The 27,990-nt window shown below is 46.7% G+C and overlaps 1 protein-coding gene across 1 annotated transcript in view; it reads left to right on the top strand.

Moving 5' to 3' along the window:
* The first annotated feature begins 6,245 nt into the window (after nt 1-6,245).
* LOC134981153 (cholesterol 24-hydroxylase-like) overlaps nt 6,246-27,990 on the top strand; it is a 44,023-nt gene continuing 22,278 nt past the window's right edge. Inside the window, exons 1-7 of the mRNA XM_063948366.1 lie at nt 6,246-6,510; nt 7,471-7,548; nt 10,968-11,049; nt 15,012-15,082; nt 15,892-15,978; nt 16,143-16,281; nt 21,350-21,460. Coding sequence (XP_063804436.1) covers nt 6,374-6,510; nt 7,471-7,548; nt 10,968-11,049; nt 15,012-15,082; nt 15,892-15,978; nt 16,143-16,281; nt 21,350-21,460 — 705 coding nt within the window. The 5' untranslated portion in view covers nt 6,246-6,373. The remainder of the gene's footprint in view (nt 6,511-7,470; nt 7,549-10,967; nt 11,050-15,011; nt 15,083-15,891; nt 15,979-16,142; nt 16,282-21,349; nt 21,461-27,990) is intronic.

Here is a 27,990-nt window from a genome sequence, read left to right on the forward strand (position 1 = left end):
TGGATATGGGATTTTTCCGTATTTTGGAATAATTGCATACCATAATGAGATATCATGGTGATAGGACCCAAGTCTAAGCACAGAATGCATTTATGTTACATATACACCTTATACACACAGCCTGAAGGTCATTTTAGCCAATATTGTTAATAACTTTGTGCTTTAAACAAAGTGTGTGTACATACACACAATTCATATATGTTTCATATACACCTTATACACAGCCTGAAGGTCATTTAATACAATATTTTTAATAACTTTGTGTATATTGTGTACATTGAGCCATCAGAAAACAAAGGTTTCACTATCTCACTCTCTCTCAAAAAAATCTGTATTTTGGAATATTCCGTATTTCGGAATATTTGGATGCGGGATACTCAACCTGTATTAAGCAGCATGCCTGATATAATAATGCCTCTTAAAATTGCAACTCTACCTGCTCGTTGTCAGGGGTTGTTTTATGCTGCTGTTTTTCCCTCCGCTGTTGCAGCGTTCCCGGCACTGCTCTGCTGTTGCGTCTGCCTCCTCCTCCCTCCGGCACGTCTAGTAAATGTCCCTCAAACAATGGCCGCTGCTTTCTCTAGCATCCATCACAACTGTCTTCTCTCAGGTGGTGGCCATTTTGGAAGGGACATTTTCACAGTATTCTATGTGGCCGGCCAGACCGCATAGAATATTGCACACACTGGCCGCGGGCCGGCGCGGCGGCGCCCCATTACACGGTTGGCCCGTCCCTAGAAACGGCCCTGCACACAGGGGTCTATGTACTAAACCTTGGAGAGAGATAAAGTGCAGCAAGACAAAATACCAACCAATTGTTATTTTCTACAGTGATCAGCTTGTGTGTCCATCCGACACCCAGAGCTGATCACACTGGCCAGGTCCCTGCACAGCTTTCTCTGTCAGCGGGCAGAGAACGCTGTGCCGGAGGCAGGATACCGCAATGAGCCCAGTGGGGTTTTTTTTATTTTTAATTTTTGTTTGTTAGTAAATTCGCCAGATTGCATTTCCAAGTATGGAAAATGTGATCTGTTTATTAAAAAGTGAGTTAAAGGGTTTTTCTCACTGAGGGGTGAGGGGTGTAGTAGGTAAACTAAACACTTTTGAATAAAGTAAAAGCCTCTTCATGTAATTATGGCCGCGTCAGACACGGACACAGACGCACCTACCACTTCTGGTCATAATTCTTGCGAGTTCTCGCAGGCTGGTGCAGAATAAGCATCGATGAGGATCAGCCACACTAGCTAGCCACTTCTGATTGGCTAACTGCATCTAGACCCCTCCCACTTGGCAGTCTGTACGTCATTAGTGCGGCTGCTATGCTATATGATGTCGCAGCTGATGTTTCTGTATGGACTGCCGCAGGAAATAAGATTCCCATTTGATAGTTAGAGGAAAACAACAGACGTTTGTATTTCAATTCATTTGCACTTTTAGAGACTAATTCAAGCCAATTTAGTGGACAGATATTGCGATTCTTAGTTGAGCATCCACAACTTAGAGCAACTCATACTTGCCTACCCTCCCGGAATGGCTGGGAGGCTCCCGAAAATTGGGTCCCCCCCCGGAAAGATGGGCAAGCCTCCCGCTTTCCGTGCTGCCCCTCCACGACCCTCCTCGGCCGCCCGCATCAGAGAACAAGTGGGCGGCCCAAGGGGGTCTGATGACGTGATTAGCGCTGAATCGCGTCATCGTAGCTCCGCCCCCCACTATACAGTGCCTCTTTTCTCGGCACTGCATAGTGGGGGCGGAGCCACGATGGCGCAATCCTGATACCACGCCCCCAGACTGACCACTACCCTGTTGGCCACGCCTCCAGAACGCCCATCCTGCTGCTGGCCACGCCCCCATGCACCTACAACGCTGCAAAGGGGGCCGCAAAGTAGGTAAGTATGGAGCAACTACAAGTGACTCATAGTTGTAAACCGTTGCTGGCACGTAAGCTCTGTGCCCTAGGGGTGTGTAGTGTATAGACTTTACCTTTTGTCCGCTAGCACGGTTAAGAGCCCCATACACTAGAACGATTATGCCCAATTTTAGCCCAATTCGGGCCGATATATTGGGTTAAATCAGGCATTTTGGCTGTGTATGCGATCCGATCCAATGCACGGCCCCGTGAGCGTTGGTTCGACTCCTCTAGGTCGTTAGTGCTGCACTCGTGATATGTCGGTTCCCACAGGCATGGCTGGGGTCGCATACGATATATCGCATGCAAAATGTACCAAATCGTATGGAACCACTCCCGGGAGAGTTCAAGGGAAATCGCCTCCGAATTCAGCCTCAGACATATCGTTCTACTCAGGCAGGGACGTGCGGTGGGGTGAGCAGAGCCTTTCCCGTCATACTAACTTTAGTGCCAGAGTTTTTACTGTATAAAGTATATGTAAAATACAAAGAATATGTTTGAAATATCTTTTTTGTATTATTCTAATCATTTTTATAGCCAAAACTCTGCAGTAAAAAGTCTATGGGGTATATGCAATTGCGGTCGAATTCGCGGCAATTATCGCCGTTTTTTAATTCGACCAAATTCGCCAGGTGAATCCCAGCAGGTGCCTGCCGGGATTCACCATATTCAATGAAAAACGGATTCGCCAGAATCGCGGGCGAAAATCGGCCGATTTGGCGGATTTTGCCGCGATTTTAAAAAACGGGAAAAAACGTGAAAAACCCGGAAAAAAAATGGCGTGGGGTCCCCCCTCCAAAGCATAACCAGCCTCGGGCTCTTTGAGCTGGTCCTGGTTCTAAAAATGCAGGGGAAAAATTGGCCAGGGATCCCCCGTATTTTTAAAACCAGCACCGGGCTCTGCGCCTGATGCTGGTGCCAAAAATACGGGGGACAAAACGAGTAGGGGTCCCCCGTATTTTTAACACCAGCATCGGGCTCCACTAGCTGGACAGATAATGCCACAGCCGGGGGTCACTTTTATGCCGTGCCCTGCGGCCGTGGCATCAAATATCCAACTAGTCACCCCTGGCCGGGGTACCCTGGGGGAGTGGGGACCCCTTCAATCAAGGGGTCCCCCCCCCCCAGCCACCCAAGGGCCAGGGGTGAAGCCCGAGGCTGTCCCCCCCCATCCAATGGGCTGCGGATGGGGGGGCTGATAGCCTTTGTGATAATAAAAAGATATTGTTTTTTCCATTAGTACTACAAGTCCCAGCAAGCCTCCCCCGCAAGCTGGTACTTGGAGAACCACAAGTACCAGCATGCGGGAGAAAAACGGGCCCGCTGGTACCTGTAGTACTACTGGGGAAAAAATACCCAAATAAAAACAGGACACAGACACCGTGACTTGTACAACTTTATTACATACTGCCGACACACACATACTTACCTATGTTGACACGCCGACTGCCACGGTCGCCGACGATCCGAGGGTACCTGTGAAAAAATTATACTCACCTTCCAGCGTCCAGAGGTACATCCACGTCCAGAGGTAAATCCACGTTCTTGGCAAAAAAACAAACCGAACACCGATCCATACCGGACTAGAAAGGGGTCCAATGTTTTCACATAAGACCCCTTTCTCCCGAATGCCGGGACATCACGTGACTCCTGTCACTGACGTCCCTTCAGCCAATCAGGAAGCGCTACTTCCGTGGCGCTCACCTGATTGGCTGTCCGCTGTCTGTACTGTGACAGCGCATCGCAAAGCCGCTCCATTACTTTCAATGGTGGGAACTTTGCGGGTAGCGGTGGGGTCACCCGCCGGTCAGCCGCTGACCGGCGGGTGACCTCACCGCTAGCCGCTAAGTTCCCACCATTGAATATAATGGAGGGAGCTGTGCGATGCGCTGTCACAGTGCAGACAGCGCTCAGCCAATCAGGTGAGCGCAACGAAGTTGCGCTTCCTGATTGGCTTAGAGACCTGTCAGTGACAGCTGTCACTGACAGGTCTCATTCGTGGAAAGGTGTCCCATGTGTCAGCATGGGACCCCTTTCAGTCCGTTTTTGGTGCGGGTATTTGCGTTTTCTTATTTTGCCAAGTCCGTGGATTTATCTCTGGACCATGGTTGAGGTGAGTATTTTGAACTTTTCTTTACAGGTATCCGTGGATTCTACATGGAGAAGAGGACCGATGTCGGCGTGTGAACATAGGTAAGTATGTGTGTGTCGACGTATGAAATAAAGTTTTACTGTCGACGGTGTGTGTGTCCTGTTTTTATTTGGGTATTTTTTTCCCAGTAGTACTACAGGTACCAGCGGGCCCGTTTTTCTCCCGCATGCTGGTACTTGTGGTTCTCCAAGTACCAGCTTGCGGGGGAGGCTTGCTGGGACTTGTAGTACTATTGGAAAAAACAATATCTTTTTATTATCACAAAGGCTATCAGCCCCCCCATCCGCAGCCCATTGGATGGGGGGGGGGACAGCCTCGGGCTTCACCCCTGGCCCTTGGGTGGCTGGGGGGGGGGGGACCCCTTGATTGAAGGGGTCCCCACTCCCCCAGGGTACCCCGGCCAGGGGTGACTAGTTGGATATTTAATGCCACGGCCGCAGGGCACGGCATAAAAGTGACCCCCGGCTGTGGCATTATCTGTCCAGCTAGTGGAGCCCGATGCTGGTGTTAAAAATACGGGGGACCCCTACTCTTTTTGTCCCCCGTATTTTTGGCACCAGCACCAGGCGCAGAGCCCGGTGCTGGTTTTAAAAATACGGGGGATCCCCTGTCAATTTTTTCCCCGCATTTTTAGAACCAGGACCAGCTCAATGAGCCCGAGGCTGGTTATGCTTTGGAGGGGGGACCCCACGCCATTTTTTTTTATGATTTTACCCTTCCAGCATAAAAAAAAAAAAAAATAATAAAAAAAATATTTTAAAAAATATATAAATAATATTTGTGCCTCCCAAAAAAAAAAAAAAAGTACCTAATCCCTTCTAATATAAATAGATCTGCTATTCCCAAAAAAAAAAACACCAAAAAAAACATGTTTAAATTTTTTTTATTTGTTTTCACCCTCCAAAGTGTGGCGGATTGAAAATGACGAATTTGCTGTCTAAAAGCACTGCTGTCGAATTTCAAAACTTGAATTGAATATGCTTTGGTCGAATTGCAGCACTTGTATCATTGCAGAAAAGTCGAATTTGCAAAAATTCGAATTTCAAAAAGTCGAATTTTGAAAGTCCGTTTTTTGGTCGGAAAGCACTGGATTGCATAGGGGAATTTTTTTTTTTGGTCGAAAATGACCCGAAATTCGACAATTTCGGGAATTCGACCACAATTGCATATACCCCTATGGCAGGTTGCAATCTTTTCCGCACCTCTCAGATCAAAACTCACAAAATTTCCAGGGGTTTATACTGCTGCACCTGTGTATAATGCCTACATGTATATACGGCTGCACCTGTGTATAATGCCCAGATGTATATACTGCTGCACCTGTGTATAATGCCCAGATGTATATACTGCTACACCTGTGTATAATGCCCACATGTATATACTCCTGCACCTGTGTATAATGCCCAGATGTATATACTGCTGCACCTGTGTATAATAACCAGATGTATATACTGCTGCACCTGTGTATAATGCCCAGATGTATATACTGCTGCACCTGTGTATAATGCCCAGATGTATATACTGCTGCACCTGTGTATAATGCCCAGATGTATATACTCCTGCACCTGTGTATAATGCCCACATGTATATACTGCTGCACCTGTGTATAATGCCCACATGTATATACTGCTGCACCTGTGTATAATGCCCAGATGTATATACTGCTGCACCTGTGTATAATGCCCAGATGTATATACTGCTGCACCTGTGTATAATGCCCAGATGTATATACTCCTGCACCTGTGTATAATGCCCAGATGTACCCTTTGGCTCATATATTGCATTTAAATCTGGTTCTGGTGCTAGCTAGTGCCGCCTAAGCTATTTAGCTCACCGCACGTCCCTGCGTTTTAGTGTATGGGCCCTTAAGAGCGCATCTTCCTCTGTGCTGCTGTGGGGCCTAGGTGCACACACGTGTTACTTGTGACGCATACGTATACGGGGGAAAGGAGTAGCAGGAACCCCTTCCCCACAGGCTGGCCAGCGGCCACTGCATTCACACTGACTAGTGCATTCATTGTTTTTTTCTGCATATATAGTTGATGCTCCAATTGTATGCAAACAAACCCAGTCTGTTATATGATTTACATTCAGTGTGTGGGCCTCTCAGAAGGGGCTTGTATTAGGGGATGTCTGGATTGCAGCATGCACTAATCTCTATGACCCGTGCAGGCCCCCAGCCCACAGGAAACACTCCCCTTCCTCGTCTTCCTGGATGGAGTTAGGACTCATACACAGCACAGCCCTTATATAAGAGACACCGGCAGCACCCTGACACCTGTTCTCCGGCTGTAACCGCTCTGTGTGAAGTCACTATGGGTCTGTGGGCTCTTACCTCATGGGCCTTCCTGCTGCTACTGGGCCTGGCTGCTACCAGCTTCCTCCTGTACTGCGCTTACATCCAGTACATCCACATGAAGTATGACCACATCCCGGGGCCCCCCAGAGACAGGTGAGGGGTCTGCATTCAGCATTATATACAGAGAGATACGTATTTTTATGTGTAATGTATCACTGTCTGTGCATTACATGCGATTGATGACCTGGGTAGCCCAGAGGAATGGTCAAGAGCGTGGCAACTAAAGTAATGGCAAAAAATGCACCCGAGTCTCAAAAATCAGCAGTCAGGCATGATTGGTCGCTGGTGGAGACACCTTTGCTGGCCACCCAAGGACAGCAGAGTAGAATGTGTTGCGTTATCCCTTGTGTCAGAGTATAATGCACTGACCAATAGTGGTCGACCTAGACACTGTCGACCTAAGTCTATTCTATCTAACATACCACACCCGTAGTTGAGGTGGGCCCAAAGCATATATTTGCACCTGAGCCCACAGCTTACTAGTTCCGCCACTGCTTAATATGTCCAGTTTGGAGCAGAGAAGGGAAAGGGGGGACATGATAGAAACTTTCACATATATCAAGGGTCTTACCAAGGGCCAGGAGGAAAACATTCTTCACAGGAAGAGAAGCAATAGGACAGGAGGACATACACTGAGACTGGAGGGGGGGAGGTTCAGGGGAAAATTTTGGAAAAATTACTTCACAGAAAGGGTAGTGGACAAGTGGAATATCCTCCCAGCAGAGGTGGTAGAGGCTAAGACAGCAGAGCAATGTAAACATGCATGGGATAGATATAAGGGTATCCATACAAAGAAATAAGGATTAAATAAAGTTAAAGGTTATTATTATACAGTTAAAAAGAGACAGACTAGATGTGGGCATTATACACAGGTGCCTCTTATCTGCCGTCACATATTCTATGTTTCCGTGTGCACTGAGCAATAACGTAGCATCTGCTGTTCTACAATCTTTCCAGATAACCTTCCTTCTGCGTCCTCATGCAGCTTTAGCACTGTGTGTAATTGTTCCCCCTCACATTATACGCTTCTTGTGAAACATTTTATCTTTACAGTTTTCTTCTGGGCAATTCTCCTACTTTGATGAAATCAATGAAGGACAATAGCCTGGTGCACGAGCTGTTTCTGCAATGGTAAGTCCTGTTACCCCTTTAGAAAAATCGTAACCATTACTATTTATCAGTTTTATCAGCAAAACCGTGTCGCAGTATTATTACTGCCCGAGACAGCCCCAAATCCAAAGAGGCGGAGCCCCGATGGCGGAGCTTGGGGATGGATTGGGAGCAATGCACATTTTGGGGGTCATTCCGAGATGAGCGTAGCTGTGGTAAATTTAGCACAGCTACGATCATTCACACTGACATGCGGGGGGACGCCCAGCACAGGGCTAGTCCGCCCCGCATGTCAGTGCCGGCCCCTGCAGAAGTGCAAAGGCATCACACAGCGGTGATGCCTTTGTACTTCAAGAGTAGCTCCCGACCAGCGCAGCTTTAGCGTGCTGGCCGGGAGCTACTCATTGTTCTCCGGCCCACAGCGGCTGCGTGTGACGTGACGTAGCCGCTGCGGCCCGCCCCCCATTTGGTCCGGCCACGCCTGCGTTGGCCGGACCACTCCCACGAAACGGCAGCCGAATGCCGCCGTTCCGCCCCCTCCCGCCCAGCGATCGCCTCTGCCTGTCAATCAGGCAGAGGCAATTGCAGCCCCGCTACGGCCTTCGGCCGTCTGGCATGTGCCGGCGCACTATGGCGCATGCGCAGTAGAGACCCGTTCGCTCAGCTGCGACAAACAGCAGTGAACAAACGGGTCAGAATGACACCCTCTGTGCTGATTGTTGGGAGGATTGCATATTGCCTAACATTTCATAAGCCAATTCACATTAAACTAAGACCACGCCCCGTTTGGGGTATGTACATAACAGTAGGGTGATATGGTTATGTGAAGTATACTGGTTTAGGCCCTAATGGCCTAACCCCGGCGAATTATATCCTTCTAAAACGTCTTCACTTTTAACTGACAAGTTTATTAGAATATAATATTTAAAATGTCAGTGGCGCAGGTGCGTTGGGCCTGACGTAGAGGGGAACGCAGGAGTGTTCGCTGCTGCTTCTGTCGGCGGTTTCTGCGACCTCATGGTATTGCCAGAAACAAAGTCTGTGCGGGAGGTGGTTGATAGATAGACAGTTACAAAGTCGATAGTCAATAGATCGACACCATAGGGTCGGCAGGGTCAAAAGGTCACCAGTCAACAGGGGCAACAGTCAAAAGGCAAAAGGTCGGGAGGGGACGTATTTCACAAATTTGGGGGACATATATTTAGAACACAAAATAACACAAACAAAGTCGAGTTTTTTGTGTCATATTTTTTCATATTAACCATTTGACCCCGTTCTTACATGCCAACATAGGTTGCACCATCAAGACTTGCGTCAGCCCTACGGCAGGTGCAAATCCTCCATCTGTGTATGCAAACACTTCAGAAACACGCCTGAGACACTTCCATAAGATGGAACATCTACGTGCGTGCACTAAGCCGTCTCCCCGTCCCCACACAGGAACTCCCAACTACACTTCTCCCTGGGGCACTGGAAATTAGAACCACTGCTTTGTACACACACGGGGGTAATTCAGATCTGATTGCAGCAGCAAATTTGTTAGCAGTTGGGCAAAACCATGTGCAGTGCAGGTGGGGCAGATGTAACATGTGCAGAGAGGGTTAGATTTGGGTGTGGTGAGTTCAATCTGCAATCTAAATTGCAGTGTAAAAATAAAGCAGCCAGTATTTACCCTGCACAGAAATAAAATAACCCACCCAAATCTAACTCTCTGTGCAAATTTTATATCTGCCCCCCTGCAGTGCACATGGTTTTGCCCAACTGCTAAAAAATTTCCTGCTGCGATCAACTTGGAATTACCCCCCATGTGCACTGCAAGTGTGGCAGATGTAACATGTGCAGAGAGAGTTAGATTTGGGTTATATTGTTTCTATGCAGAGTAAATACTACCTGTTTTTTTTTATACTGCAATTTAGATTTCAGATTAATCACACCCCACCCAAAGCTAACTCTCTCTGCACATGTTACATCTGCCCCACCTGCAGTGCGCATGGGCCCTCATTCCGAGTTGATAGCTCGCAAGGCGATTTTAGCAGAGTTACACACGCTAAGCCGCCGCCTACTGGGAGTGAATCTTAGCTTCTTAAAATTGCGAACGATGTATTCGCAATATTGCGATTACAAACTACTTAGCAGTTTCAGAGTAGCTTCAGACTTACTCGGCATCTGCGATCAGTTCAGTGCTTGTCGTTCCTGGTTTGACGTCACAAACACACCCAGCGTTCGCCCAGACACTCCTCCGTTTCTCCGGCCACTCCTGCGTTTTTTCCGGAAACGGTAGCGTTTTGATCCACACGCCCATAAAACGCCGTGTTTCCGCCCAGTAACACCCATTTCCTGTTAATCACACTACGATCGCCGGAGCGAAGAAAAAGCCGTGAGTAAAAATACTATCTTCATTGTTAAATTACTTGGCGCAGTCGCAGTGCGAATATTGCGCATGCGTACTAAGCGGAATTTCACTGCGATGCGATGAAAATTACCGAGCGATCAACTCGGAATGAGGGCCATGGTTTTGCCCAACTGCTAACAAATTTGCTGCTGCTATCAGATCTGAATTACCCCCTGTTTCTGTACAAAGCAGTGGTTCTACTTTCCAGTGCACACAGGGAGAAGTGTAGTGGGGAGATCCTGAGCAAATTTGCTGCTGCGATCAACTCTGAATTACCCCCACAGTCGGGAACACCTGTGCGGTGCGACTCTGACGCATGTGCAGTGGCACAAGATCACGCCACTATGTCCAACACCGACCATGCGTGCCTCTGTATGAGGCCCAGAATCTGACCTGTAAGCCCATACATATTAGTGCACAGGATCGGATCTAGGCACGGGCAAGCAGGGCGGGCACCTGGGGCGCTGCGGCACATGGGCGCAGCTGCAGTCACCCTGCAGGCGGCCGCTGCTCACCCGCATCCCGCACTCTGGCTGCAGCAAGTGCCGTGGGCTGTGTGGGCGCCTGCTGCAGCCGGCTTCATTGCCAGACACTAAAAGTCTTAATTGACCTCTAGTGTCTGTGCGGCGCTATGGGAGAGACGTCATGACATCTCGCCCATAGATCCGAGGAGCGGGAGGCCAGAGACGGAGCAGCAGCGGCCGGGAAGCAGGAGCGGGGATGGTGAGTATTTATTTATTTTTTGTTTGTAAGTGGCGATACTAGGGGGCATAACTACAGGGGCATCTCTATTGGCGGCACATCTACGAGGGGCAAATCTACAAGGGGCACATCTACAGGGGTCATATCTACTGGGGGCAAATCTACAGGGGGCATAACTACAGGGGGCACAACTACTGGGGGCAAATCTACTGGAGGCATAATTACTTTCGCCCTGGGCGCCACAAGAAGGATCTTAGTAAAATAACATGTCGAGTTCTTGCATACTTTAGGGTTGAAATTCCCCAAGTAACTGCTCTGTTGTTTTATCGTTCTCGTTGCTTCCCAGGGCCCAGACGTACGGTCCAGTTGTACGTATCAATGCCTTGCACAACGTGATGATCCTGGTTACCAGCCCTGACGCAGTGAAGGTACTTTATAATACACCTGTGCTAGGAATATTACATTGTATGTATTAACTAAGGATGTGCACCGGCCATTTTCGGGATTTGGTTTTGATTTTTGATCTGTATTTTTTTGAAAACATCATCAAAACAGCTAAAAGAACAGAATATGGGGATCATATTGTTCCTATAGTATTATTAACCTCAATAACCTTCATTTCCACTAATTTCCAGACTATTCTGAACGCCTCAAAGATCACAATATTGGTGGTCATTCCAAGTTGTTCGCTCGCTAGCAGTTTTTAGCAGCCGTGCAAACGCTATGCCGCCGCCCACTGGGAGTGTATTTTAGCTTAGCAGAAGTGCGAATGAAAGGTTCGCAGAGCAGCGGCAAACTGTTTTTTGTGCAGTTTTAGAGTAGCTCAATACCTACTCAGCGCTTGCGATCACTTCAGACTGTTCAGTTCCTGTTTTGACGTCACAAACACGCCCTGCGTTCGCCCAGCCACGCCTGCGTTTTTCCTGGCACGCCTGCTTTTTTTCGAACACTCCCTGAAAACGGTAAGTTGACACCCAGAAACGCCCACTTCATGTCAATCACTCTGCGGTCAGCAGTGCGACTGAAAAGCTTCACTAGACCCTGTGTGAAACTACATTGTTCGTTGTAATAGTACGTCGTGCGTGCGCATTGCGCCGCATACGCATGCGCAGAAGTGCCTTTTTTTTGCCTCATCGCTGCACAGCGAACGAATGCAGCTAGCGATCAACTCGGAATTACCACCATTGTTTTTATTCAGTTTAGGCCAAAAGGTTTCACTGAGGTAGCTGGACGGAGCAGCCCTTGGATGTACAGTATATACTGGGAGGACAAAATATAAAAAAAATAATGTATTTAAAAAAAGACGCATTAGGCAAGGCTCAAGATTTCAGTTCACAAAAACATGATTAAGGCAAAGAAGAATAAAAAAAAGACAATATTTTAGATTTAATTTATTAGAGTTATGAAAATAGGACAATAAGTTATAATAAGAATATGAGCTACAGACACCACACCCTGAAATGGACGGAGTACGCCTGGATGTATTCCGGGAGGACACAGCACAAAATATATAAAAAAAAATAATTTATTTTATTTTGGGTGGACTGACAGAACACCCCTAGATGTATGGAGCAGCTGCAGTCCCTGGATGTATGCTTGGATGACACAGCACAATATATATAACTGGGATTGATGCGAGTGCAGGACATCTTGTGTGTATATATATATATATATTTATTTTTGTCACACACCAGCGGTTACAGTGTCGCACAAATGAGTCAAAAATATATATAATAATTACACACTGCGGTTGACTACACCGTCAGCGTTGCACAGTGCGTTTATTAGTATGAAATAATATACTGCGGTCTGACCGGCAGTATCACAGTACTTATGAAAATAAAGTAAAAATTGTAAAGTACACTGGTGTACAGCACAAACAAACAAACAAAAATATATATTTTTTATAATTATAATTTTAGTCTTTTTATTTCGAGCTTTTATCATTTTAATTTTACACTGGGACAGAGCCCCAGGATGGACGGACAGATCACCCCTTTCAAATACATAATAGAAATATATTTTTGGCTTTAGATCACACACAGATATATAGCAGTAGTATACGACAGCCGAAGCACTAGTCATAGTGTACGGCAGTACTGGTAGTCGTCACTGAGTGACGCACCAAAAAAAAAAAAAATTTTTCCCTGGATCACACCCAGAGGATATATAGCAGTAGTGTACCGTAGTACTGGTAGTCATCACTGAGTGACGCACCTATAGAAATATATTTTTTTCTCTGGATCACACACAGAGGATATATAGCAGTACTGTACGGCAGCCGCTGTACTTGTAGTCAGTGACGCACCAATAGAAATATATTTTTTGCTCTGGATCACACACAGAGGATATATAGCAGTAGTGTACCGCAGTACTGGTAGTCGTCACTAAGTGACGCACCTATAGAAATATATTTTTTTCTCTGGATCACATACAGAGGATATATAGCAGTACTGTACGGCAGCCGCTGTACTAGTAGTCAGTGACGCACCAATAGAAATATATTTTTTGCTCTGGATCACACACACAGGATATATAGTAGTAGTGTACCGCAGTACTGGTAGTCGTCACTGAGTGACGCACCTATAGAGATATATTTTTTGCTTTGGATCACATACAGAGGATATATAGCAGTAGTGTACGGCAGTACTGGTAGTTGTCACTGAGTGACGCACCTATAGAGATATATTTTTTGCTCTGGATCACACACAGATATATAGCAGTAGTGTACGGCGGTACTGGTAGTCGTCACTGAGTGACGCACCTATAGAGATATATTTTTTGCTTTGGATCACATACAGTGGATATATAGCAGTAGTATACGGCAGTACACAGCCCCTTATAGACAGAGAGCAGCACCTGGTCCTATACACAGCCACAGTATGCTATATGCAGTGCACTGTCTATTATGCAGAGCCCTAACACAGTGACAGTCACAGCACACATACACAAGCAGCACCCCCGGTTAGCTCAGCTCTCCTGCTGCAACCCCTCTGCTCTCTCCTGCCCCCCTTCCCAAACCTGCCTATCCGATTACAGCACAGAAGGAACACGTCCTTACTGTGCACTCTCCAAATCCGGAGTGAAGATGGCGCCAATCACCAAGACTATATATAGAATCCAAAACCTGCGAGATCCGACAGTGGGATGATGACGTTTTGCCTTGAAAACCCGAGCCTGACTCGGATCCGGGCTCAGATCGCAAGTTCGAGGTGGGGGGGTTTGGGGGGTTCGGCTCTCAGAGTCCCGAACCCGCTCATCCCTGGTATTAACCCTACAGCTGACACTTCAAAGAGGACCAGTCACCAGGAGGTATTATTAAAGAGATACCCCCGGAAGCCTCTTCCCCGGCTCCCACTGGCTCAGTAGGGGGATCCGCCAGTAGTCGGGCCTAATAAGCCCTTGCTCTCAGTGATGCAGGCCAGATAGGAGTGCTGAGAGCGCTGATATGGAGCTGGCAAGTGGCAGCAGAGAGACAGACGGGCCGAATTCAGTGACAGAGGCTTATTGTTGCTTCCCCCTGTACAGGAAAGAGAGAGCGCAAGTGATAAGCCAGCGGCGTTGAATCCTTGCTGCAAGTGATTAGCGTACTGGGCTTGTTCATTTGGATGCTTTTGGCGATATAATGGTCCTTATTCTCCGTCAGATATTCACGCAAGCGGCCGATAGTTTTCCATATGCGCCTGTGTCCTGATTTTGTTCTTACAGAGTCTTAGAACAAAATGAGTCGCACATTAGCGGAAGGTTTGGGGGGTGTTCCTGGTGACTGTCTGGTAGGTACTGTCAGACGTCTTGTTCCGTGCACATTCAGACTTATGGGTGGCCAATCCCGGGATTGAGATCGGCGAGATCCCGGCCTAAAACTGGCCGGAATTCAATCCCGGGATTGGAGCTTCCAATCCCGGGGATTTTCGGGATTGGCCCGCAACCTATTTTTGGATATGTCTGGCAGCGTTGAGCGTCCTCAGGATGCACAGACGCTGCCCGGCTCCCTACCCTGCTCAGCTCCGGCGGTGAGATCCGGCGGCTGCGCAGCGTGACCTCTGACTTTACGTCATGCTATGTAGCCGCAGGACCTCACCGCCGCACTGCCCGCCAGAATTCCCGGGATTGAAAAAATGGCCCGGGATTGTCCACCCTAGATGTACACCAGGGAAGGGATTTTTTCGGCAATTGCATAAAGACGCACATGCAAAAGACCCAGGCCAATGTGATCTTATTACGCTGAGATAGAGTATATGGCATGTTTTTTTATGTACATACTTCATATACTCCAATGCAATACATGAATTGTGGCCGATAACACAAAACTGTACTTGCTGATATTTATTGTGTTGTCTATATATTTTATACTGTCTCATACATTAAATATTTGCTGTGCAAATTGCAGGAAATCCTGATGTCTCCTAAATTTTCCAAGGACAAGATCTACGAACGTGCGTTCAGTCTTTTCGGTGTAAGGTTGGTATATCCTGGATGTACACCGCCCTTCCAGCTTTATAGCGCAAAAAAAATAATAATAATAATTGTCATCGGGTTTCCATATTTGGAAGTTACTTTTTCATTGGTGTTTTTAGTCTTTTTCACTTGCTATTTACTAAGGGATCTGTTTAATAATGTCTGCATTTTTGCCAGATTTACAAGAACAGATTAATGAACTTGGCTATCTATAATTGAAGTCTTGCTGGGATAGTTAATCCAATAAGAAACCTTCCTGATGATGACTTTCTCCAGTGGCGGCTCCAGAGGAGAGGCTGCAGGTCAGTTCAAATTTCAAATAGTGGAGCCGCACCAACTGTCTCCAACTGCCACTTCCAACTGACTCACTGGCAGTTGGTGTGCCTCCCCTATTTGAATTTTGAACTGAGATGCAGCCCCACCTCTAGAGCCGCCACTGACTTTCTCCCATTAAAATCTCTTTCACCCATCTCCAGGCTCCCGGGGAGGGATCCGAATATCCCTCTCCAGCAAAAATGTAGCCTATGCACTGGCTAATGCCATTGATGGTAGTATTAATAAGCGGCCAACCTCCCAAAAAAATCAAAGCTTTTCAGAGCGTTGTAGAATAATGGCGACTGCTGTACCCTCTGTTACGTAGATTAATGCAGCTGTTGGTAAATTGTGGGATACATAAAGGATCCAGAAATGGATGACCTAAAGATCAGCTTTATAACTAGGCCCCTAAATAATGCAAATGGACTAGGACTGTATCTAGTGGTGGTAATCCTGTATCTTGCAGCTTTTTGTATTTATTGAATTGCTCATTTCAGGTTTATGGGGACTGGTTTGGTAACAGATCGCGATTATGAGCATTGGCATAAACAGAGAAGAGTTATGGATCCGGCCTTTAGCAGAACGTAAGTTTCAATGAGATTGTCCACTATAAGCCATCCATTATTCTCATACGATATACTGAACCTTCCTATATCAAGGTGAATCAACCTTACAGACAGATTTCCCATGATGTCGGTTGCATTATCACATAGCTATGTACTAATGGGAAGGTGTTTCTCATCTCCAGGTACTTGATGGGGTTAATGGGGACCTTTAATGAAAAAGCGGAGGAGCTGATGGAGAGACTGTGTGAAAGAGCCGATGGGAAAAGTGAGCTCTCGATGCACAAAATGATGACCAAGGTGACGCTGGATGTGATTGCGAAGGTAATTCTGTCACGTGTATGCCACGCCGGGAACTCCTCGGCTGGTGGTGGTCCTCACCTTGAGCAGCCTCCTTTCCCGTAGACTGACCATGGTACCTTGGTTGCCTCCAGGTCCTGTGAACACAGAAATAGAGACGAGGTCTATTATTTACTAAGCCTTGGATGGAGATAAAGTGGACGGAGATAAAGTACCAGCCAATCAGCTCCTCCCTGTCATTTGACAAACAGCCTGTAACATGGCAGTTAGGAGCTGATTTGCTGGTACTTTATCTCTGTGCACTTTATCTTCATCCAAGGCTTAGTACATAGACCTCTTATTCTTATGGTGTCTCTGACGTCAAACATGAGGAAGCGTAACATTCGGTGACATGTCAGCGCCCGCCACGCTTAACAATTACTCAGTACAGCATACAATTCAGGGTATATGGCCCCTGGAAATTCACCAACTATATTAGTTGATGTCACCAGCCTATAGTACTGCATGAAACACGGTTATTACGAAAATGGACAGACATTGAGGATTTTTTTTTAAAGACTGCAGTAACGTCTGTTACATCTGAAGCCGTAATACTGTTCAGTTATAGAGTAGACAGAATCATTTTTCTCTTTTTAAGGCAATGTACTATTGGCCTTTTTCAGGTTTGTTAGCAAACCAAAAAAGCATACTAATGGGCAAAACCATGTTGCACTGCAGGTGGGGCAGATGTAACGTGCAGAGAGATTTAGTCATGTCGACCTTTTCATGTGTCAACCTTTTGACCCTGATGACCTAACGCATGCCGAGCAATATTGGTTGACCTAATGACTGTTAGACCTTTGTAATGTAGATCTGATGATCCATACCCATAGCATTGGTTTCCTCCACCTCACCGGCAGATGGGGAGTTATGGCACATAGAGATGAGCCTCTGATGCCTCTCCAACTTTGTAGGTGCCTGACTGAAGTGTATGGGTAATGCCATTTCAAGAATTGCTTATGTAGGTTATGTGAGTCAAGCCCTACTTTCAACTCACTGCAATTACACGCGTATCAAGGCACACTATGTATTCTTCTGAGTGTCTGGCAGAGATAACAACTCCATGCAGCGCTTTGGGTCAATGGTTGACATGTCTCTGTAAAACAAGTGCACAGCTTTAGCTATCAGAATGCACTAATTATCACTATATCATATTTATATATAAACTATGTATACATATGGTGTAGGTTAGAACATTTGGCATTATTGTGCAACACCCCAATATTAGGTGTGCTGGTGTAGTGCGTAGGTTGAACACCTTACCGGGTTGCTGTAGTCTATTAAATAGGTGCAGGTTCCATGAATCTTCTACAGATAGGTAAGGAGGATGGGTCGACACAGAGAGGTGTACTAAAAGTGATCTTCTCCACTGAGAACTCATTTATTGGAGTTTTTCTCAGAAAACATGCAGAAAGTTGAAGGAAACAATATAAATATATATATAAAATTGTTCTGGAACTCTGTTCTGTAGTTTCTCTTCTGCAGTATCAATGGAAGATTATCTGGATCAGGTAGTCCTGATCAGTTATACTTTCAGACGAATACATAACATGCCTGCATTTCAATACCTCATAGTCAATAACAAACTCAGACATTGGCAGTACTGGCATGAATTTTACAATATTAGCACTTGAATGGTGCAAACCCGGGTTTGTTAGCAATTTTTTCCCCCTGCCATCTATGAAGGATTGGACGGTGATCCCTGAACCCCTTCTAAATTCTATTCAGGGTTAGTCACTGTAGAAATAACTTCAGTTCTATGTATATAGCTATATGGTATCGGATAACTTCTCAATATCCCAAGGGGCTAAACCAGGGACGTGCAGTCAGGGGAGGCAGTGCCTCCCATGTCATAATGATTAAAATAATACAAAGACGATACTAACAACACATTCTACTTTGTATTATTTTAGTCATTTTTACTTGAGAATGCCTCTAAATCTCTATGGGAGGCAGCGAGAGCGCTGCCTCCCAGTGACAATGATAAAGTCAGGATTACAGGTGTCCCTTCAAGGTTTACTGTGAGCAGTCTCCTTCCTCCACTCCCCTCCATAGATAACAATATTAGGCGGAGAAACGCGTTATTATCAGCGGCTTTCTCAGATCTGAGGAAGCCGCTGATAACAACAGGATCAAGGAGCACTTGACAGTGAATTGCTAAACATCAAATTTCACAACAGTGTGGTGATATATATGTACAGAGGACAATATCCCTCAGATAAGGAACTGTGAGTATATCTGCACGTTTCCAATAGGATGGGTTTATGATATAACCCGACTAATCCCTCCACAACCATAATCAATTGATACATATAAATCTCAAGGACTATTTACTTCATCAACTGTGATTTAAAATTGGTGATTTATTATACTCCTAATATGAGAGAAGGAAAAAATCTCCTAAAGTAATCCAGGATAAAAGGGACTTGCTTTTAAGTACCAATGAATTGCATACAAAGATCCTGGAGACATAAGGGCCCTCATTCCGAGTTGATCGCTCGCTAGCTGCTTTTATCAGCAGTGCACACGCTAGGCCGCCGCCCTCTGGGAGTGTATCTTTGCATAGCAGAAGTGCGAACAAAAGGATAGCAGAGCTGCTACAAAAAAAGATTGTGCATTTTCTGAGCAGCTCGAAACTTACTCCTTCCTTGCGATGACTTCAGTCTGTTTAGTTCCTGCTTTTACGTCACAAACACGCCCTGCGTTCGGCCAGCCACTACCCCGTTTCCCCAGACACGCCTGCGTTTTCACCTGACATGCCTGCGTTTTTTAACACACTCCCGGAAAACGGTCAATTACCACCCAGAAACACCCACTTCCTGTCAATCACTCACCGATCAACAGAGCGACGAATAAGAGTCACTAGACCTTGCTTAAAACTGCATAGTTTTGTGTGAGAGTAAGTCGCGCGTGCGCACTGTGGCCCATACGCATGCGCAGTTTTTCAGTTTTTTTACCAAATCGCTGTGCTGCGAAAATTGGCAGCGAGCAATCAACTCGGAATGAGGGCCAAGGAGACATATTAATGGCAAAATAACTACTAGCCTCAAGGTGTGTTTTTTTTTTATTGATTTTTATGTGTATTATATTGTTTTATTGTGTTATCTATATATATATGATGTGTGTAATAAAGTGTTTGAAAATATATTGATTGAGCAGCGCTTCTTTCTATGAGGGACTGTATATCTCTCATAAATTTGCTATTTCTTTGATAAGAGGTTCACAATTACCTCTGGATAAGGAGTAGCAGCTCAATTAATCAATAACATATTGCTGCCAATTAGTATAAAAACCAGTACCCGGGTAAAAAACCCTCCTTTTATTGTGTCTTTCTTAGTATTCGGAAGTATTTAAGGCTGCAGTCTGAAGATAGACTAGGGTTGTTCTCTTTAATACAGTTAGTACAGGGTATTAAATGTTGATAAATAGGCTAAGAGGCAGGTTAAATTAGCTGCGTCAGTACAATATTAATTACTCCTGAAGGAATGAGCAGAACTCCAAACACTTTATTATATGAGTGACTAAAGAGTTACTTAGCAAACAGTTTACAGTTGCTTATTATTACAAAGGCCCTCATTCCAAGTTGATCGCTCGCTAGCTACTTTTAGCAGCCATGCAAACGCATAGTCGCCGCCCACGGGGGAGTGTATTTTCGCTTGGCAAGAGTGTGAACGCCTGTGCAGTCGAGCAGTACAAAAACATTTTGTGCAAAACAAGACCAGCCCTTTAGTTACTTATCCTGTGCGATGATTGGTGCGACGAAGGTCCCAGAATTGACGTCAGATATCCGCCCAGCAAACGCCTGGACACGCCTGCGTTTTTCCAAACACTCCCAGAAAACGGTCAGTTGACACCCATAAACGCCCTCGTCCTGTCAGTCTCCTTGCGTTCGGCTGTGCGAATGGAATCGTCGTGCAAAACAACGATGCTCTTTGTACCCGTATGATGCGCGTGCACATTGCGGCCCATACGCATGCGTAGTTTTGCCGTTTTTTAAAATGATCGCTACGCAGCAAACAACGGCAGGTAGCGATCAATTCGGAATGAGGGCCAATATGCAGAGGTATGCACCTCCGGCTGTCAATTAGAAGATGGGAACTACTTAACCTAGGAGTAATCGTCAGATGGTATAACTTTCTAATACTTCCCAAACCGTCCTTTGCCAGAAAGGGCCCACATAATTTACAATGGTAATGTTGCTTTTTGGGGAGCGCCTAAACTAGACTATACAACGCTGTATGGAATCCAATTCCCCTTTCATATAGTATAGTGTGGGTCATACCGAGTTGATCGCAAGCTGCATTCGTTCGCTGTACAGTGATGAGGCAAAAAAAAGGCACTTCTGCGCATGCGTATGCGGCGCAATGCGCACGCGCGACGTACTATTACTACGAACTATGTAGTTTCACACAAGGTCTAGCGAAGTATTTCAGTCGCACTGCTGGTCGCAGAGTGATTGACATGAAGTGGGCGTTTCTGGGTGTCAACTGAAAGTGTTCGAAAAAACGCAGGTGTGCCAGGAAAAACGCAGGCGTGGCTGGGCGAATGCAGGGCGTGTTGTGACGTCAAAACAGGAACTGAACAGTCTGAAGTGATCGCAAGCGCTGAGTAGGTATTGAGCTACTCTAAAACTGCACAAAAAAACTTTGCCGCCGCTCTGCGATCCTTTCGTTCGCACTTCTGCTAAGCTAAAATACACTCCCAGTGGGCGGCGGCATAGCGTTTGCACGGCTGCTAATAACTGCTAGCGAGCGAACAACTCGGAATGACCACCCATGTTTTTGTCCCTATTATATAGAATGTTGTGAGGTGATAAGGACAGAGTTTTATTCCTCCTATCTGACCTACTATGAGACCTTTTGAACCTGAGTTCACCCAAATACAGCTAATACCCTTCTTTCTTTTTGATACACAATTTTTTAAATGTATTTTTAAGTCTCTGTTGTGGGGTCACAAATGCTTTGTGTGTATTCTTTCCATATGTTGTTTTTGTGGCTCTGGATTAGACTCGCGTACATCCCAATTACTGGATTACCGAATGTATGAATTTCAGGTTGCATTTGGAATGGATCTGAACTCTCTGCAGAATGACCAAACCCCTTTCCCGCGAGCCATCTCCTTGGTCATGAGTGGTCTGGCTGAAACACGAAATCCTCTGGCACAGGTTGGTGTCATACTTTTTGCATGTACTGGATACTCCCCTGATTTCATTACCAGGTGTTAGAAATTTCAGTTGTTATTAACATCCATGTGGACGCAGCAGATGCATACAGTTTGTCCTACAAGACAGTAGAGGAGAAATACAGATTTATGAGCATAGAGGTGATACTGGAGGTGGATAACTTCACCAGGAGATGTGTACAGATGGCTGGGAATAGAGCCTTGTGGGAACACAATGGTCAGGAAGAGTGGAGAGGAGGATGTGGCAGAGGTAGAACACCGGAGCAGAAGTTAGATTGGTAGGAAGCTAAATAGGAAACTACTATGTCATGGGAGGAGGAGGAGGAGGAGGAGGAGGAGGAGGAGGAGGAGGAGGAGGAGGATGATTAAAAGGGGCAGATAGGTCCAACTTTTGCTATCCGGAGAGGGGGAGATCGGAGCATCAAGACGTGTTGACACAATCAGCTTCGGCAATATAATGCTGCAATTTACAGAAGTGAACAGGCTACGGTAGGGTTGCTTACTATTCCAGAAGACAAGAAAACCGCTCCAAATTCAGAAGTCTCCTGGGTGGTCAAATATGAGGAGAATGAGTTTGGAGGGAATACATACTAAATCCCAGCTGTCACAACTGAGGGCCTGAGCTGACGGGAGGCAGCCTCAGTTGTAGGGGCTGAGATGTACCGGAACCTGGGAGGTTGTATCAGACCCCTGGACATGTAAGTAACATGAATAATAACTGCCCGAAGGCGTGACCACGACAACTTGGATAAAAGTCAATGATGTTTATTATGACAACTCCGCAACACAGCAGCAGTAAAAGAAAACGAAAAAGTCAGCAAAGAATAAATACAGTTCCTGGGTACTACAGGATGGCAGGAGCCACAGGGCACTGGTAGTGTGAGATAGTTCTTATGATCTTCTAGATGGAAAGTCCTTACCAGGCCCGACTGTAGCAATGGAGATAACCCAGGATTGTGCCAGCTGGTGTTCCAGGGAAAGCTGGGTTGCTGAAGATAAAACGGCTGCTGTGGATACTGGCTGGAACCAGACTGTTGTTAGCACGGAGTGGATACTGGCTGGAACCAGTTAAATAATAAATGAACTTGGGAGCGATGAAATATGAACTGAAATGTAGAACTTGAGAGCGGAGAAATAATAATACCGGTGGAGAGTGGTAAAGTGTAGAAAGGACACCGGCCCTTTAAGGGAAGCTGTACTCTGCTGGAAGCTGAGCTGGAAGCAGGTAATGTTGTAGCTGGAAACAGATGAATCCACAATGGATTGGAGAGTCAGGCTACACCGCAGGTGGAATGCTGGTGCGGGTCTCTATGGTAGAAGTCTTGAGACAGGAGCTGGAACCTGGAAGACAATCACAGGAGAGAGACAAACAGGAACTAGGTTTGACAACCAAAGCACTGACGCCTTCCTTGCTCAGGCACAGTGTATTTATACCTGCAGCAAGGAAGGGATTGGCTAGGCAATTATGCAGATTATCAATACTGAGAACAGATTGGTGGAAATGATCAGCTGACAGAATCCAAGATGGCTGCGCCCATGCAGACACTTGGAGGGAAGTTTGGTTTGTAATCCATGTGGTAATGAAAACAGTAATGGCGGCGCCGGCCACCGGAGACAGGAGGCGCCAGGCTGACAGATGCACATCCAACCACGCGGACACAGCGGAGGCCGCGGCTGACGTAATCGCCACTCAGACACTCTGCATGCAGAAGAGCAGGGACGGCGGCGGAGGCCGCGGGAGACGCCATGCCAGGTGTAATATGGTGTTTACTGTGACAGCGTCCCAGAGTGACAGGAGAGGATACAGGAATGTACACATCAGGATAACAGATGGGATCCGGTCCTGGAGCGCTGAGCCAGCCTTAGGAGGCATCTGATGGGTAAGAAATGGCATCCAGATACCCGGATCGTGACAGCACCCCCCCCTTTAGGAGTGGCCCCAGGACACTTCTTTGGCTTTTGAGGAAACTTGGAATGGAATCTCCGGACCAAGGCAGGAGCATGGACATCAGAAGCATTGGTCCATGAACGTTCCTCAGGACCATAACCCTTCCAGTCAATAAGATATTGTAGTTGACCGTAACGGTGACGTGAGTCCAGGATCTTGGCCACTTCATACTCAACGCCTCGTTGAGTTTGGACTTTCGGAGTTGGAGGAAGTGAGGAATGAAACCGATTCAAGATCAGCGGTTTCAACAGGGAAACATGGAATGTCCTGGGTATTTTTAAGAAGGGAGGCAACTGGAGTCTGTAAGCAACAGGATTGATGACTTGTTCAATCTTGAAAGGACCGATATAGCGAGGTGCAAACTTCATACTGGGAACTCTTAACCTCAAATTCTTCGTGGATAACCATACCCGATCACCCACCTTGAGAGCAGGAACTGCTCGACGCTTCTTATCCGCAAACTTCTTGTACCTGAACGATGCCTTGAGCAGAGCTGATCGTACGCTCTTCCAGATATTGGCAAACTGATGCAAGGTGATATCCACTGCGGGAACAGAAGTTGCTGGAAGCGGTTGGAACTCAGGGACTTTAGGGTGGAATCCAAAGTTAGTGAAGAATGGTGTTGAAGCAGATGAAGAATGATACTGGTTGTTATGACAGAACTCGGCCCAGGGAAGTAATTGAACCCAGTCATCTTGAGAGGAGGACACATAGATGCGGAGGAAGGCCTCCAAGTCCTGATTCACCCTCTCGGTTTGACCATTGGTCTGAGGATGGTAAGCCGTGGAAAACTTTAGCTTGACTTGGAGGACTTGACATAAACTTCGCCAGAATTTGGCTGTGAATTGAACTCCTCGATCTGAGATAATTTCTTCAGGAAGACCGTGGAGTCGGAAGATCTCTTGTATGAATACTTGAGCCAACTTGGAAGCTGACGGAAGACCGGTGAGAGGAATGAAGTGTGCCATCTTGGTGAACCGGTCAACTACCACCCAGATGGTATTGAACTTGTTGCACATGGGTAAGTCTGTAATGAAATCCATCGACAAGTGGGTCCATGGTCGACGGGGAACGGATAGTGGAACCAGTTGCCCCGCAGGCGACTGGCGGGATACTTTATGTTGGGCACACTTTGGGCAAGATGCAATAAACTCCAAGACGGTCCTTTTTCAGAGTTGGCCACCAATAGTACCTAGAGATAAACTCCAGGGTTTTTTGGATACCTGTATGTCCGGCAAAACGGGAAGCATGGGCCCAATGCATGAGCTTCTTCCTTAGCATCGGCTTCACAAAACTTTTCCCTGATGGGGGCGTAGAGTCCATCCCTACCGTGGAGAATGCCAACGGATTTATAATAGGATGCTTGTCTGAAGACTCTGACTCATTTTCTTGCTCCCATGAGCGGGAAAGGGCATCGGCCTTGCGATTCTGAGAGCCCGGACAGAACTGGAGTTTAAAGTCGAACCTGGAAAAGAAAAGTGCCCATCTGGCCTGACGAGGGTTGAGACATTGTGCGCCCTTCAGGTATAAAAGGTTCTTGTGGTCTGTAAGTATGGTGATTGAATGAGAAGCTCCCTCCAACAGATACCTCCACTCTTCTAGAGCGAGCTTGATGGCTAGCAACTCCTGGTCGCCAATGGCATAGTTGCGCTCAGCTGGGGAGAACTTCCGGGAGAAGAAACTGCAAGGGTGTAAATGGCCATCTTTAGCCCTCTGAGATAACACTGCCCCTACTCCAACGGAGGAGGCATCCACCTCTAAGATGAAAGGAGAGTCGATGTCAGGCTGTTTCAGAACAGGCGCAGAGATGAACCTTTGTTTTAAAAGATGAAATGCTTGCATGGCTTCTTCAGACCACTTGGACGGGTTAGCACCCTTCTTAGTGAAAGCAGTAATAGGCGCCACAATGGTGGAAAAGTCTCGTATAAACTTTCGGTAATAGTTGGCGAACCCTAAGAACCTCTGGACCCCTTTGAGGGTTAAGGGTACCGGCCAATTTTGGATTGCTTGTAGTTTCTCAGGATCCATCTCTAGTCCGGAACCGGACACAATGTACCCTAGAAACGGAATGGACTTGACTTCAAAGACGCATTTTTCTAATTTGCAATAGAGATGATTGACACGGAGACGGGACAGAACCTCTTTAACCCAAAAACGATGTTCCTCTAAATCGTTGGCAAAAATGAGGATATCGTCTAGATAGACCACGACATGACGGTATAGAATGTCTCTGAAGATCTCATTGACAAAATGCTGGAAGACAGCTGGAGCATTGCTCAATCCGAAGGGCATGACGAGGTACTCATAATGTCCGTCACGGGTGTTAAAGGCGGTCTTCCACTCGTCACCCTCACGGATCCGGATGAGATTGTATGCACCTCGCAAGTCCAGCTTTGTAAAGATGGTAGCTCCGCTAACTCTGTCAAAGAGCTCAGTAATCAGGGGTAAAGGATAACGGTTCTTGATGGTAATGTCGTTCAAACCTCTGTAGTCGATGCACGGCCGCAGACCACCATCTTTCTTTTTTACAAAAAAGAAGCCTGCGCCGGCTGGAGAAGAAGAAGGTCGAATGAACCCCTTTGCTAGGTTCTCTTTAATATATTCCTCCATAGAATGCGTCTCAGGCAGAGACAACGGATAAGTTCGGCCTCGAGGTGGAACCTTCCCTGGAACGAGATCAATCGGACAGTCCCATTCTCTATGAGGAGGAAGGATATCAGCAGAAGCTTTACTGAACACATCCGTGAAATCTTGATATGGAGGAGGTGGAACATCAGACGACCTGGGGGAGGAAGAACAGACAGGCAATACTTTAAACAAACATGTCTCAGCACAGGAGGAACCCCATGCCAGGATTTGCGTAGTCGTCCAATCAATTGTAGGATTGTGAAGACGGAGCCATGGAAGGCCCAGGACCACAGGATGTGTGGCTCTTGGAATCACTAAAAAAGAAATAAGTTCGGAATGAAGAACTCCCACTCTCAGACGAACTGGTAGAGTCCTTAAAGAAATAACTGCATCAAAAATTTTGCTGCCATCCACGGCAGTTAAAGAAATGGACGAAGGAAGTCTCTCGGTGGGTAGGGACCACCGTTTAACATAGGCTTCGGTAATAAAGTTCCCAGCTGCTCCGGAATCAAGGAGGGCAATGACGTTCCGATAACGTTGAGCAACTTGAAGCGAGACTGGGAGATTACAATCTTGAGGAGATGGAGAGGAGATCATTACTCCTAGCCGGCCCTCTCCTTGGCGAGCTAGGATTTGGAGTTTCCCGGACGTTTGGGACAGGCATTAATGGTGTGAGACGGAGCTGCACAATAGAGACAGAGAAACTCGGAGAGACGTCTTCGGCGCTCAGCAGGAGTTAAACGGGAACGGCCAAGTTGCATGGGCTCATCTTTAGATGGGGACAGTTGACGAGGAGGAGGAGCAGAAGATTTTGGAGCAGATGATCTTCCACGCTCAGTTGCTCTCTCTCTGAAACGTAAATCAACTTTCGTGCAGAGTGAGATTAGCTCATCTAACTTAGAAGGTAAGTCTCTGGTAGCTAACTCATCTTTAATACGCTCAGATAAGCCATGCCAGAATGCAGCATACAGGGCCTCGTCGTTCCATGCCAGTTCGGATGCCAGGATCTGGAACTGTATCAGATATTGTCCTACAGTACGTGACCCCTGGCGTAAACGGAGAATCTCGGATGAAGCTGAGGTTACCCGGCCTGGCTCGTCGAAGATGCGCCTGAATGTTGACACGAAGGCAGTGTAGGAAGATAGCAGGGTGTCGGACCTCTCCCATAACGGTGATGCCCAATCAAGGGCTGAGCCACTGAGAAGAGAAATAATGTAGGCAATTTTTGTACGGTCACTGGGAAAATTGCCAGGTTGTAGCTCAAACTGAATCTCACACTGGTTGAGAAATCCCCTGCAGAATCTTGGAGATCCGTCAAATTTTGCTGGTGTTGGAAGATGAAGACGTGGAGCAGAAATGGGTAAGGTGGGTGGGGTTATAGCTGGAGTCACTGTGGTTGACGCACCAGACGCGCCTGATCCACGGAGAGTTGTCTGAATCCCATCCAGCCGAGTAGAGAGATCCTGGAGACAGCGGATGATGTGGCCCTGTGCAGCCTCCTGATGTTCTAGTCGGGCTGCCAGTTCTTGCATCGGCCTGGCCGCTTGATCCTGGTCTCCGGCTGGATTCATTAGGTCAGTGCTTACTGTCACAACTGAGGGCCTGAGCTGACGGGAGGCAGCCTCAGTTGTAGGGGCTGAGATGTACCGGAACCTGGGAGGTTGTATCAGACCCCTGGACATGTAAGTAACATGAATAATAACTGCCCGAAGGCGTGACCACGACAACTTGGATAAAAGTCAATGATGTTTATTATGACAACTCCGCAACACAGCAGCAGTAAAAGAAAACGTAAAAGTCAGCAAAGAATAAATACAGTTCCTGGGTACTACAGGATGGCAGGAGCCACAGGGCACTGGTAGTGTGAGATAGTTCTTATGATCTTCTAGATGGAAAGTCCTTACCAGGCCCGACTGTAGCAATGGAGATAACCCAGG

This window comes from Pseudophryne corroboree, chromosome 12 (genome assembly GCF_028390025.1).
Source record: "Pseudophryne corroboree isolate aPseCor3 chromosome 12, aPseCor3.hap2, whole genome shotgun sequence".
Classification (NCBI taxonomy): domain Eukaryota; kingdom Metazoa; phylum Chordata; class Amphibia; order Anura; family Myobatrachidae; genus Pseudophryne; species Pseudophryne corroboree.